This window comes from Apaloderma vittatum, unplaced genomic scaffold (assembly GCF_000703405.1).
Source record: "Apaloderma vittatum isolate BGI_N311 unplaced genomic scaffold, ASM70340v1 scaffold344, whole genome shotgun sequence".
NCBI classification, from domain to species: domain Eukaryota; kingdom Metazoa; phylum Chordata; class Aves; order Trogoniformes; family Trogonidae; genus Apaloderma; species Apaloderma vittatum.
Window position 1 is genome coordinate 30,912 of NW_009710705.1, and position 14,431 is coordinate 45,342.

At 41.5% G+C, this 14,431-nt stretch overlaps 1 protein-coding gene across 1 annotated transcript; it reads right to left on the bottom strand.

Annotated features, from left to right (window-relative positions):
- Window positions 1-4,613: 4,613 nt before the first annotated feature.
- On the bottom strand, window positions 4,614-12,924 carry ELOVL5 (ELOVL fatty acid elongase 5). Its single transcript, XM_009867348.1, has 5 exons — window positions 12,846-12,924; window positions 12,062-12,233; window positions 10,398-10,522; window positions 8,327-8,461; window positions 4,614-6,515 (listed from the first exon to the last, which is right to left on the bottom strand). Exons 1-5 carry the CDS (start codon window positions 12,849-12,851, stop codon window positions 6,384-6,386), a joined length of 570 nt encoding a protein of 189 aa, XP_009865650.1. The 5' UTR covers window positions 12,852-12,924; the 3' UTR covers window positions 4,614-6,383.
- Window positions 12,925-14,431: the final 1,507 nt, after the last annotated feature.

The following is a 14,431-nucleotide window of genomic DNA, read 5'->3' on the forward strand; positions in this document are numbered from 1 at the left end:
AAAATGGAGCTGAATGGTGAGGAAAAAAGACAAAAACTAAAATACCTTCCTTCCCCTCACTTCTTCTCAACTTCATTCCTTGACCCTTCTACCTCCTTCCTGCTCCAAATGGTGTGCGGGGAGTTGTGGTCAGTCCATACAGCTCCTCTCTGACTCTCCTCCCTCCCCAGTATGGGTCCCTCCCATGGGCTGCAGTTCCTCTGGATAAACTTGCTCCAGCATGGACTCTCCACAAGCTGCAGTTCAGAGCATGGCCACTTCCTCTACTCTGTGGTCCTGCCCGGGCTGCAGTGTAGACATCTGTCCTGGTGTGGTCCTCTCCACAGGCTGCAGGGGAATCTCTGCTCTGGTGCTGGGAGCACCTCCTTTCCTCCTTCTTCACTCACTGTGGTGTTTCCAGGGTTGTTTCTCACACTTTTGCCATTCTTCTCTGCTGGGCAGTGTTTTGCCCTTTCTTAAATGTACTTTCACAGAGGTACCAACAACTGTTTTTTGCCAGAACATGGAGCAGGACACCAGAGACTCCCATCTCCTGGTCCCATATACTTCAAAAGTGGCCAGTGCCCTGTCTTCAAGCAGTCATAGAATCATAGAAACATCAAGGTTGGAAAGGACCTTGAGATCATGAAGTCCAACCTACAGCCCTACACCACCCTAACACTAAACCATCTCCTGAAGTGCCACATCCAGCCATTTTTAAAAAATGTTCAGGGATGGTGACTCTACTACGTCCCTCGGCAACCCATTCCAATGCTTCACCACCCTTTCAGTGAAGAGGTTTTTCCTAATATCCAGTCCTCCAGACCTCCACACTACTCTTAAGACAAAACTGTTTGACAGCTCTATTCCACTACCAAAGGCCCTCTTCCAGTCTCTAGACTAAGTTTATTCTTAGCTAGTTTATACCCATTTGTTTTGTGTCAACAGTTAAAATAGTTCATTTTCCTTCATGCTGTCTACTGTCATGATGTCTGTGATGACCTTCCTTCTCAACTTTGGTCTTGCAACACTCCTATTCTGCAAGACTCCTCCATTTCTCTGACCATCCCAGTAACTCTTCTATATGGCTGATTTTTAGAATTTGTTTTCCTGAGAGCAGGTGACCACAGTGGTGGAAGATGTGTATTAACCAAAAGGAAGTCATACCAAAGCCTCAGCCTCACCCTCCCACTCTAGCATGTTCCTCTTTCTACTAAAACAGATTAATTAGGAAATAAGACTTTTTTTCCCTCTTTTCATAGCAGCAGCTCTCAATTGTTGAACAGATGAGTCTGAGACACCTTTCCTCCTCTTCAGTCATTTCCAACTAAAACTCCCATGGACACAGCTGAAATTCTGTCTCTGGTCCCCAACAGGCATTGACACTAACCCCATCTCTCTTACTCCAGCCATCAAGGTCATCTGGTTCTTGCTGTGGGATATGTAATCTCCCTTGGCACTGACAGCACTTCCTAATGTTGACATCTGCAAACACCACTGCACATATTCCTACTTTTTATACCAAGGTCATTACTGAAAACATTATTAATCATGGGCTCTGTTCAGGCTGAAAGCATTGACACAAATGATCTTCTCAACAGTTTGACCCTTGCTTGTCTATGGACCTAGTGCCGACCTGTTTCTGGTCACCACACTCTCTAGTTTATATAATTTCCAAGATTAAAAATAGTGCCTATTCCAGATAGATGAAAGCTCTATTTCTCTGTCTATTCAGTATTTTTTATTAAACAACAATATGGGTAAGTCAGGTGTGATCACTTCCAGAAAAGCTTTGTAACACCTTCTCCTATTTTCTGTTTACTTTCTTGTACACAACCACTGCTTCCACTTACTTAATCATACTGAAATCAGACTACCAAGCCTACCAGTTATCAGGTACTACTTTTTGCAATCTTCCTATAGAAAATACAGTATCCACATTATACATCCTTGAAACACGAGATACATAGATCTTTTTCCTCCTTCTCATCTCAGCTTGACTGACTTAAACATATGTACCTTCTTTTAAAAATCAACAAACCTCTTTTACTCATCTTCCCCTTTGAGATGATTTTAGCACCTTTGACTTAAAATATAATGACTTTGCTACTGTCATGTCATGAAAGTCCCTAGGGACTCTAGCTTCCTCTACTCATCCAAATTTACTCTACTGAAATTGAGAAACATATGGATCTTGGTCTGTATTTCTGTCCATTTAAATTAAATCGATTGAAAGTTGAAAATTGAATTCAAGTTTGCTTTTTAAGCCAGTTCCTGCAACATCATGATGATTGCAAGTGATCACCTTTGTTGGTTCAGTAATTCTTGGCAAAATGAGTGACATCGTAAGTTAATCTCCTGCACCAACACAACTCTCAGCAGCACTTCTCTAACATGAGATCTCTGTCCACCTCCTGCACTTCTTTAAGAGGGTTCTGAGCAGAACCCACACTGCCAAAGTAATTTGGCTCCTGATTTTATTTATACTTGCCTTCATCATCTAGCTTACTTCTACACCTCTTTTGTGAATAATGCATACCTTTTAAAAACATATATTTCAATGTCATGCAATACACATGCATTTCTATCAATTTACACCTCAAGACAGCTCCTAAATACCAAAGCTAGAGGCAACTCCCAGAACAGCTCTCCATTATGTTTGGGGCTTTGGGATACCACCAATTTCAACGCCACCAATTTTGGTGGCAAAAGTCCTACGAGAAGCTCCAGCACCTAGTTAATAGTTGCATTGCATTAAGTAAAGCATACAATCAACCACAAAGGTCTCTTGGATTTCCAGGACTGTTCTCTGCTTTTCCACTACCCTCTGCCAACTCAGGAATCCCAGTGCCTGAGGGACTCCAGCCCCAGCGGTGGCTTGCACACCCATGGCACAACGCTCAGGGTCTTCACACCAGGACTGCTGTAAGAAAAGGTGGGGTCTGGGCATTTGCACTTACCTGTCCCATTCACAGCTTAACAAAAGCATTCACCACGCTCTTCATCACTTGAGCTGTAGGGCTCAAGTATGGGAAAGGATTTGGCCAGCTCATGAGCTGCACAAGATCTTAACAGTTTGAAGCCTGGTCATTCACTCTTTGCAAACACGTACCAAAGTGTTTCATTCTCCTCAGCCAACTTGACATGAAACCTCTCCATCCTGTCAGCAGCAGTTGATTTTTTTTTTTTTTTTCATTTTTCCAGCCTTTATAACTTGCAGAGTCCTTTTGGAGGACTCTTATAATCCCAAGCACCAATCCCAATTACATCTATTACGAAAACTGCAGGTGACTGGGGAATCAAGGCAATCCAAAGGCTGCTGCTTGCCCCAGGTGAGGCAATGCAGTGGAAGCTGAGGCAGGCAGGCAGACCCAAGGCTCTTGCCTCAGTCTGTCAGTCTAGCTGTCAGTTATAGTAAAGGAAGAGGGTTTTCCATTCTCGGAAACATTCAAGGTCTGGTTGGACGGGGCTCTGAGCAAAGTGATCTAGTTAAAGATGTCCCTCCTCACTGCAGGGGGGTTGGACTAGATCAAATTTAAAGGTCTCTTCCAATCCAAACTATTAAACGATTCTGAAGCGATGTCTGATCTAACCCCTACAGATCTGAGACACTTTTTAGTTGCTGCAGACACTATAGAAGAGCATCCAAGAGCCACAATCTTCTGCCTGCAGGTGTGAACACTACTGATGCTACACATTTTCCCAAGACTGTATCTTCTGCCACTTTTGGACAAAGTCACTGAGTCTACGTGGTGGCAAACGATGATAAAGTCATCACATTTTGTCACCAAGTGTCACTAACCTGGAAGGGTAGATTTGGAGTGCAGCATCCCAGTCTCTGCTGGCTCACCAGAGAAGGCCAGGTTGGTGCTGTGGCTTCTGCCTTCTAGGTACTCCCTGTAGATTTGGCTTACTGTCCAAAGAACTGCACCTTAGTGAGCCTTGCTTAAAAAAAACACTAAAAGTTGAATTTGTATCTGCAGGAGATGAAACTGTCTTGGCAACCATCCCAAGCATTCGGAGCTCCTTCCCAGAGACTAACGTAGCATGAAACCTCTGAGCCTTTCACACAAAGTGCAAAACCCTTTTCCATGGTCAAGATTCCTTTTTTTAAGAGTATACAAGGGAGAAGACAAAACAGCTACATAAGTAGTTCTGGCTTTACTAAGCCTATCACCAAGCAATTTCGACTCTTTGCAATATGCTGATTAAACACTCAGAGAGAGCTCAGAAATGATCACTTAAGGGCAAGGGGAGCTATAAGAAAACTGCAGAAATGCTCCCATTTTGGAAAGAGGTATTATTCCCATTTTACAGACAGGTTATCTGAGTTAGAAAGTCCCTCTCGGCCACGTTAAGCTTTGCTCCTGGCACTCACTGCCCTGGAGCCGTTCAGGCTGCTCTTCATTCAGTGAGTCAGTAATCCCAGCGGGAGGTTTAATCCATCACAGGGACAAGTATGCCTATATCCAAGCAAGGGAACCCTATTTAGTAACAGCCAAAGGAATTTGTTACCAAACCTCTGGGTTCTGAAACTTCTTTGAATATCTGCAGCTGCCCTTCCATCACGACAGCTCCTACCTGGCCTGACACAGGATGGGGCAATGCATTACATCTGTACAGACCCACCAGAATTCAGGCAGAGATCATCAAAAGTGTTTTAATGATTAAACCATGTCAAACATTAACAATGTAGGTATATTCAGATGAGCCAAGGGTTTATTTCTAGCACATTTAGATGGCCTATTTTGAACATTATAGCTGCTGTACTGAGCTATGTAAAGACTCTGCAAACCAGTACCTAGAAATGGAGACACACGCACAAGCTTTGATAATGTAAACATAACAGACACTGTCTCCTTCAAAACAAGGAATGAAAACCCAGAAGGCTAGTAGGAGAACTTATTAATTCCCTAAGAGATGTGCAAAATTTTTAAAAAATATTTAATTAAAAAAATTAAACATGGTAAAACTGGCATTTATATAAATATCAAAAAACAAACAGCTAAACTTGAGCCAGCAGAATGTCTTGCACAATTCAATTTTTCAGAGCTTAATGAAGAAAATATTCATAAGCCAAACTCCACCACGGCAGACAGCAGAATACCATCAACAGGTACTGGCTTTACAACTGACTCCTCATATGTGCAAGACAAGATTTTACAAGGAGTAACTTTAACAAGCACTCAAACCAAATCCTCAGATAACAAGCCAAAACATTACCGGTGATATACACAACTCACATTACAGAACAGACATTTCCAGCACATTCTAGTAAGATTTAAAAAACATTAGGTATGACTTAGACTGTTTAATTTTGCTTGTTTGGGAAAAATCACGTTTGTGTCAGGCACATTTTGAAAAAGAACATATGCTACATGAAGAACAGTACTGATACCAACTTAAACACAGACAAGTCCATCAGAAAAGCATCTTTCTGTCTTCGTTTTTAAATACACTTTCAGATACACCACAGACTTCAACAGTAGCTCTTAAAATGTGGATATGGCTATGGTAATAATACTTGAAATTCTGCCAGTTTCCATATTAGAAACCACTCTTCATTCAGCATTTAACAATTCTCAGAAATAAGAAAAAAAAAGAAAAGAAAAGATGGGTTCACCCTGTATATACTCTAAACCTTAGAGACAATATTTAACTCTTACTGGACTGTGTAAGCGCCAATTAATTTTACATTAGTGACATACTTCAAATAAAAAAATAAGATCTATTAAAAAGGTAAAATAACTTTTCCATCTGGTTCGTGACTGTTTAGTCAGTTAAAGCCAAATATACAAAACTAAATGTGCCATTTCCAATTTCACTGTATTGCATAAGAGACACGTAACATTGTGTATCACATACAGAACAGCAAAATGATGAATGGATTCAAGTGACTTTTTAATAAAAGTCAGTCAACAGAAAAGTTGAAACATACCTATTTTTTAAACCAGTAATAAGCTTTGGGCCCTGCTTTTTAATTTAAGGCATGTGTGTTTATCTACCGAAACCAGCGTCGTACAAATTACCTCTACAATCACATGCATGATCTATAGTAAAAAAATGGAGGTTTAGATTACAGTGTTTTCAAATTGTGAATTTTAATTCAGCACCTATCATATTGACTAGTAAGGCAACAGCAGTGTCGGATACTACGATAATACTCCCTTCCACAGTCTAGAGCGGGGTCAGTGACAGCCCAGAATTATTTTTAAACTTTAACCTACTTTTATGTTCTGTATAGTTTCTAGGGTGTTTGCACTGGTTAAGTCCTACATAAATCACACTATTCTAGGCAGGAATAGTTACAGTAGCCGTTAGAGTATTAGTGCACAACTCTTATTGTGCTTACAATCAGATGATTCTGTTGTTGGGGTTATCAAAATGGTTTTTCAGTTTGGTCTTCAATCCTTCCTTTGTTTCCTTTGTTTCACATTGTTCTCAAGGGAAGAAAAGCTGTTTGTGTACCCATTCACAGTGGCCGTAGAGCCGTTCTGATACTCTTTCCTCCTCGAGGATGCCTTCTTGTTGTAAGTCTAGAAATGGTTTCGCTTACATATAAATAACTGCTTCCTCACGGCGAGTCTAGAAACACAAAAGTAAACTTGCATCCACCACTTTTAAAGACCGCGTGCTGGCGGCAGAGTCTAACCAGCCCTCCCACCTTTTGTGTATGAGGCTATACTACGCCTTTCATTCATCACAGCGAGAGAATCAGCTCACTGGAAAAGAAAAAGCCTTGGTAGTGTGATGGTAGCGTTAGGGCTGTTATGCTAACAGTAAATCAGAAACAAGGGAAGCGATTTTATGAGCTAAGGCAGAAGAATATATTCAAAATGACAAGTGAGGAAGCAGGTTTGATGGACTGCAGGTGACTGTTTCAAACAAAGCCAGAACATGAAGTGGGTAAACAAGAACATTGGGGGAAGTTCAGAGACAGAAATGTGAAAGGAATTTGTAGCAGCCAGTGCAGGAACCAAAACCTAACAGGATCAGGAAGGGTTGGGACACCAAAAGAAATTCTGGACAGTGAAAAAATGCAATGAATTAGTCTTTGTCAAAGTGGCTCAGTTGCCTGACAAGAGCATGTTTGCCAAAATGTATGTGTGTGAAAGAAAGTTAAATGAGTAATCGCTAAATTATGAGTAAAATTGATGAAGTCAAGCAATATTTGGAATATATTATTACCTTTAATTAGCACATTCATAGGAAGCAAGTAAGATAAACCAAGGGGCTTATTTTAAGAAGTACCAGAAGATCAAAGAGGGAAGCCTACTACGTTTCCCCCCAAGAATCACTCTTATCAGACCTATAATACTTGAATCTTTCAAGAGACATTTAAAATATGTAAGAGTTTGCTTGTTCGGGGGCAGTAGGCTGTGTTGGTTTGGTTTTCTGAAGACGGGTACATCTTTGTGCAGGTTCTGATTATTAACTACTCAGAACAACACATTCCACGTCTGGATCTGTTCAAACATGAAATCAGTTTTCTAAAAACACAACTCAGAACATCAGTTTTCCATATGGAAATGCAAACAAATGCCTGCAAAGGTGAGCCACAACCAGACTTCTGTATGCTGGGATTTGAGGTTGTTCAGCCTGAAGAAGAGAGGGCTCTGCGGAGACCTTATAGCAGCCTTCCAGTACTTGAAGGGGTCTACAAGAAAGCTGGGGAGGGACTGTTCACCGGGGTGTGTAGTGACAAGACCAGGAGCAATGGTTTTAAACTAGAGCAGGGTAGATTTAGAGTACAAGTTAGGAAGAAGTTCTTTACTATGAGGGTGTTGAAACACTGGAACAGGTTGCCCAGAAAAGTGGTGGAGGCCCCATCCCTGGAAACATTCAAGGTCAGGCTGGATGGGGCTCTGAGCAACCTGATCTAGTTAAAGATGTCCCTGCTCACTGCAGGGCGGTTGGACTAGATGACCTATAAAGGTCCCTTCCAGCCCAACCTGATACCCTGGATATAAACCAAGCATTTCCCCTTGTAAAAAGCATTAAGGAACAATTCCTTTGTGTGCTTCATAGGCTGATGGTTTATTTCAGACTGGAAAGTTGTTTCTTCATAAAACTCTTCCTCTCCCTTATCTGTAGTTAAAACCACATTAGTAAAACATTTTTTTGTGCCAGTTTGCGTATCAAAATCACTAATTATTCTGAATTATGGATGCAAAACATCAGAATTTTCAAAACTGGAGGGCAGACCAACAAGTACAGTACTTTAGGAACATATGCATCTTACTGGAAGATAACAAAAAGATATTTCAAGCATATCTTTCTGTAAACAGATATCCAATGAGATACAGCCAGGAGAATGCTACAGAGAGTTGATCAATATTACTTTTACCTGAATATAGAAATTTGTGAAGAGGATAATCAGAGAAATCATATAAAAAATCTGGAAATACAGCCACCCCTGAGGAAATGCACATGGCCAAACAACACCACAGCTGGTCTGGAAGATTGTCAGGACAAACTGAGTCTGGGGAGAGAGGAAGAAAAAAAAAAATGAATGAAAGGAGGAAATAAGACATTAGTGACCAAAATTTCATTATTTATTTCCAAAACAAGTGAAAAATATGTAATGCTGTGTGTGAAACGAATTTATCTTCTCTGATTCTCTGTCTTAATAATAGTATAAAACTGAGTTAGCAGACATTCAAGTCGTGGTATTCTGTTGCTTAAGCGTTTTTATTTGATTAACATTGTTCCATTTTAGAGCATTAGAGTAACTTAATGTAGAATTAATTTATCAACATGCTAAGGAATACAGATCCCCTTCTTCCCAGTGAGAGCTCATTGGGGTTTGACTCTACCATCCTAACAGAGTAGATCTGCATCTCACTGCTTCAGTTGCATAAGATTTGAGGTCACTGGGTCTGCACACAGAAAACTTGTAATCCTCTCCCACAGACCGGGACTGCCCGATATATCGCCACAGTGGAAGAATTTTTGGGGTAAACGCTGCAGGGAAGCTGGGGACGAGGGGAGGAGGACCAGGGTTTAACAATCTTCGGTTATCTCTTTTGGAAAAAGAGTTTGGGCTTAAGTGCTGCAGAGGGCCTTAGGGAAAATCCATCCTTGCACAAAGGCTACCAGATTAGGGAATGTTTATTTAAAAAGGGAAAGACTGTTGCATTCTGCTCTGCTATTTTGCTGCCCTAACAGCTATGTACGCAGGGCAGGCAGGGAAGTGAAAGCAGCTATGACAATAGCCAGGGGAGCAACCAAAGCACACTTGCACTCTGGAGTACTCAAGACAACCAGGATGAAGAATAGAGCCTAAATCTGGAAGGAAAAAACTCCAAAAAATAACCTCCCACCAAAAAGCAACCCTCCCCACCCTCCCAAATAGTGATCCCCACCACTACAATACTTAGCCATCCTTCAGAAAGCAAGAGTGTTAAACAAAACAAAACAAGACAAAAATAACAGGAAAAAGTATTTTGAGAATCCACACTCTGAAATGCTGGCAGTCAATGTTATCAATCATCACCAGCCAATGCTCTTAAACCTACTCACAGCTCTGAGAAGGTGCTAAACAGGGGGAGCGTCAGGGGGGAGAAATAACAAAATTCCATCTCTAGGCTTCAGTTTCCCCACCTACAAAATGGGCAAGACAGAACACCCAAGCATGTTTTCCTTGTGGTGTTCTGAGGTGTTATACACACTGAAACCTGGTTCTTGTGCAGCATCACTACAGCGTGTGCCATACTGCTTAGCTGCACTGCTCTTGTCACCTCCAGCACACAGCATTCAGGCTTCAGCACTGTACACACAGGAAACAATACAAACGGCAACACAGACAAAGACAATACAAAGTCCAACACAGAACTAAAAGGGAAAAGAAAATCTGCCCTTTTAAAGTGCAGAAGGAGACCAGAAATATTGAACAGTTTTTAATAAACCATTTGCAACTGCATGCATGAGACAGAGAAGCCATTGTCCCACAGGACTAGAATGAAGGGCCTTGTTAGCTGTGGACTGTGTTGCAGTCGGTTTCTGGTTTGTCACCTCAACATCAGCCTGAGCAACCAAGCACAGAGGAGAGCACGCTGGCTCGAGCAGGCTTGGAAGAAAAGCTTCTCCCTCCTTCCTGCATAGCGAAACCCAGAAAACCTAGCGCTGCGACTCCCTGATACACCCAGCTACATGACATGGGGAGGTGGAGAAAGATGATCTCAGCACTGATTTGTGCAAACCATCAGTCCCCAGCTCCCCATTATCTTGAAAATGCAGCAAACAGAGGTGCAGAAGCTGGATGTCCAAGGTGATCTAGGCACTTGAAGATGCAGAAGGCACTAGCCTTCACTCTCCCTTCCTCCACCCCCTCACAAAATTTTCTGACTCGGTAAAGCCAAGAGTGTCTCAGCATGAATACAAAAGCCTGCTGAAGCACTGAAGAGCTGATCACTCACCAGCTGCCCCTGAGTGATGTACTTCTTCCACCACAGATAAGGACGCATTGCTGGAACTGCAGACAATCCGTAGTAGGAGTACATGAGGACATGGATAAAGCTGTTCAGTGTGGCACCAAAGTAAGCTAAAAAAAGGGCAAAAGAAAAAGAAAAGTACACTGCATTACCAGGAACACACTGTTTCACAGAACCTACAAAACCAGCAAGTTCAAAATGTTTCTTATTTAAAATATGATTTCCTTTAGAAGAAAGGCAAGGTTTTTTTCCCCTGACCTGATTTTTTTCTGGTTACCCAAAGGAGTGGCTGAGCTGCTTTGCAGCTGTGCACACTTTATACCAGCCTTCTGGTTGTGTTTCCCCGATTTATTCTTTTTCACATCTACATTCAGCTTCTCAAGGAAACTGAGGAAGCCAATAAAAAGGAAGGATGTAAACATGCCCAACAATCAATAGCTTCACCCATCAAATTTCAGGCTTATTTCACTTCCTTCCAGGCAGGAGCCTATTCTGTCATTTATAACCTACAGTAACAGATATCTTCTGAAACTGCAAGTTAGCCACTTATTTGTCCTTGTTTACAGCATCTTTAGTCATTAAATAAACTTTTAGCTTAACATCAAACTGCATAGAACTGTGATGACCCAGCAGAACATAAAGCTTGGAAAGGAAGAAGAAAAAAAAAAGGTTACTAGAAATTGCACAAAAGTATTTTCAAGACCACACAAACACAAGACAGACTCTAAGTATCTGCACTTTTCACTGTTGTATAAACAGGGGTTGACTTCTCTGGAGGAGAATGTGGTTCCAGACACACACTTTTTATAGTTCAGCATTACTCACTGTTGTGCTGACAACACGAAACAAATATGAGTTTCTATGTTGTTTGGCTCAGAAAGCAGACTCCTGAGCAACCCTGCCTCTTGGTCTGCACCGCCAGTAGTTCACATCCACTGGACTTGAAAAAGTTTCTCTTGGATGAGTTTTCAACAAAGCCAGTATCTATAAGCTGCACATCTGAACTACAATTAAGCCACACTAATGCAGTTAGGAAACTAGATGCCAGCTAAAAGCAATGAAATAAAAGAATCAAAGCAAGATAGCCAGAGCTTAGCAGGATTTAGACAAGAGAGAACTGGAAATCATCTACTTAAGATGCATTTGGTCAAGTTTATTAGCGCTCAGGGGACAAGTTTTTAATTGAAATAGTTTTTTACGGCTAATGGTATAATGAGATTAAATTAGGAAAGTAACAGCTCCAAGTGAACTTGACAGATAGAGGGACAAGAGTCACGACTAGCCATCTTGCAGCTGAAACAAGCTTCTGGCCCTGACTTGGAAAACAGTAGTGTTTCATTAGAGGGTCTGCAACCACTGCCAGAAAGAGAAAGCAAGGTTGACTGGTATCAGACCCAGACTACTGCTGCTGATAAATGTCACACTGTCACACAAATCCTTCCAACTACACAGGCATGCCTTCTCGAGAGGCTCTGCAGGCAGCTTAATTCCTGCAGCTAACTGCAGTAGTTGCAGTTCTGCAAAGCAGCTTAATACGGAACAGAAAAATTCCTGCAGCTGAAAGTACCAGAGTTGTTTGGTCTGACTCAAAGAAAAATCAGAATGAGGCCCCTGATGCAAGTGTTCCCCACCACAGCCCCATTACTTACAGTGACCACAAGGCACCCAGTTCATAACAAACCACCAAATGTTCAGCATCGTTGCATGGTGGTAAACGTGCAGAACAGTGATCTGATGATTATTTTTCCGCAAAATGAAAAAGAAGGTATCCATGAACTCAATGAGTTTTGAGAAATAGTACCACCAGAGGACACGTATGATCTAGAAAGGAGGAAACAAGTTTTAGAAGCATTGCACGTGGTGGAGGCTTTCAACTCTTGTGCTATCTAAGTAATTAAAATCCAGGTTCTGTCCTGCACTACTTGGATTCAAGACACAGCAGAGAGCTTCTGTAATGCTTCTGCCTCAAGTCTCTCTGTAGGAGATGTAGGTACAAACACATAGCTACAGCCAAAAACAGGACGACAAAGACTTTTTGATGAGGCTATTGCTGTGCACCTGGGGTATCCCGGGAGAAAAAAGAAAATACGCAACCATAGTTGGTCCCACAGAGCTATCCGTAAAGAAATCTGAACAGTGACCAGAAGAAACCATCACTACACCTCATAACGAGAAGAAGAGTCACAACACACAGTGGTTCTGACCCGGGAACACTTGAAAATTTTCAGATAATTACTCACCGAAACGCCAAGCATGAATATATCGTAGATTAACTATTATATATGAGAATGCATTGTCCATTGTATTGCAAAAGGAGGCAAAAAAATCATCTAGTTTGAACCAAATCTGCATAATCAAAACTGTTCTTCTCTCCACTTAACACAAAAGCAGACAATTTGAAACGTTACTAACCGTAAGTCTTGATTACGTTACCTTCATATCAGCTTCTCCTCCACTGTGCGTGTCCTGACAGAAGAAATTGTATCCTCCTTCCCATACTCCCGTCACCAGCTGAGAAGATCAAGGAATAAAGTGTTATTTGGGGCAAAGGCTGCACCCTGCGGCACACGCAAACCTCCACAGCGGCTCTGCCAAGACATCTGGTGTCAAGGGATTCATGGGCACCCACGTATGGCATTAGGTTGAATTTAAGGTCCCAGTAGTGACTGAATCATAGTGGAGGGTGAATTAACAAATTCTTCCAACTGGGCTATACCAGAATAAAAATAGAAGGTTGCATATTATCCCCACTTATCCTCCCCAGTGTGTGTGTGTTTTGCGCAATAATATTCCAAATAGATTCTCAAGAAATATCTTTCTTTCGGCTGGTGATCTGATTGTTGGAGAAGGGGAATGACCCAAGTAGAGTAAATATATTTTTCTTCTGATTATTTTTTGAAAGAAAAAGTTATATTTTAAAGACATTTTACACACAGCGATCAGACTGCTTTTTTTTTTTTTAACTGTGTAAAACAGAGCAAGCCTTCATTCAGCTTTGCTGACCTTAACACCTAACGACTGATGTTTCACCACACTGCAATTACTTTAAGATCTTTTCAAACAATTCACTCATTTCGAGCACATAACGTCCTTCCTAGCACAAGCGGCCTCCTCTGCAGGATGACTTCTCTGCCTGCCTGACTTCCTGACATAACATATAACACCTCAAATATGACGGAATTACTTTTAATCGCACTGCCTGCCTGACTTCCTGACATAACAAATAACACCTCAAATATGACGGAATTACTTTTAAGAGTAATGACTAGCCATTAGTCACGAGAGGCTGACGGGGATCCCACTGCTGTGGGGCTGGCCGAAACCTCTGGAGAAGCAAGGGGCAAGCTGGATGTCCACATCTCACCTGTTCACAGGTGGGCAATGTAAGGGCAGGTTAAGGGTGGGACAGGAGGGAGGAGCGGGTGCAAGGAGAGGAGCAAGCCCCCTTTTAATATCACATCAGAAGGGATTACTGGACAGTGTTTATAAAGACATGTTTCCTCTTGAGAACAGCATGAGGAGAGGAGTTACAGATCTAGATGATTCCCAAGTGAAAGAAAAGAATTGTTAGATATCTGAAAAAATATTTTAAAGGCAGAGAAAGATACCCTGCACAAGCAAGTTGTCCTGTTTTGGCCTTAACTATACTCATGCAGAATAAAAAATATAAGCTTCGCAAAACCATGATGGAAAACTCTTTGTACTGTAAGTAATTTAAAATGATCACTTGATTAAAGGACTACAATAACGGGTATGATTAAATGCTGCTCAGAACTGCTAATAGGAAGCTAATTCTAAATGGTACGACAAAGATAATCACTTGAATGATCTACCTTTTCCTAATGTTATTTCTTTCATGCTTCATTTTCCCTCTAAATTAGCTTTTAAAGTGCCCAGTCAGGCTAGGTCTTTATTTTTGACCTCATGAGAGCGAATTATTGCGTCTATTTCTGAGGGTGAGGGGGGGGGGGGAGAGAAAAAAAAGACACCTCGTTATATATCATAACATATAGACCTGC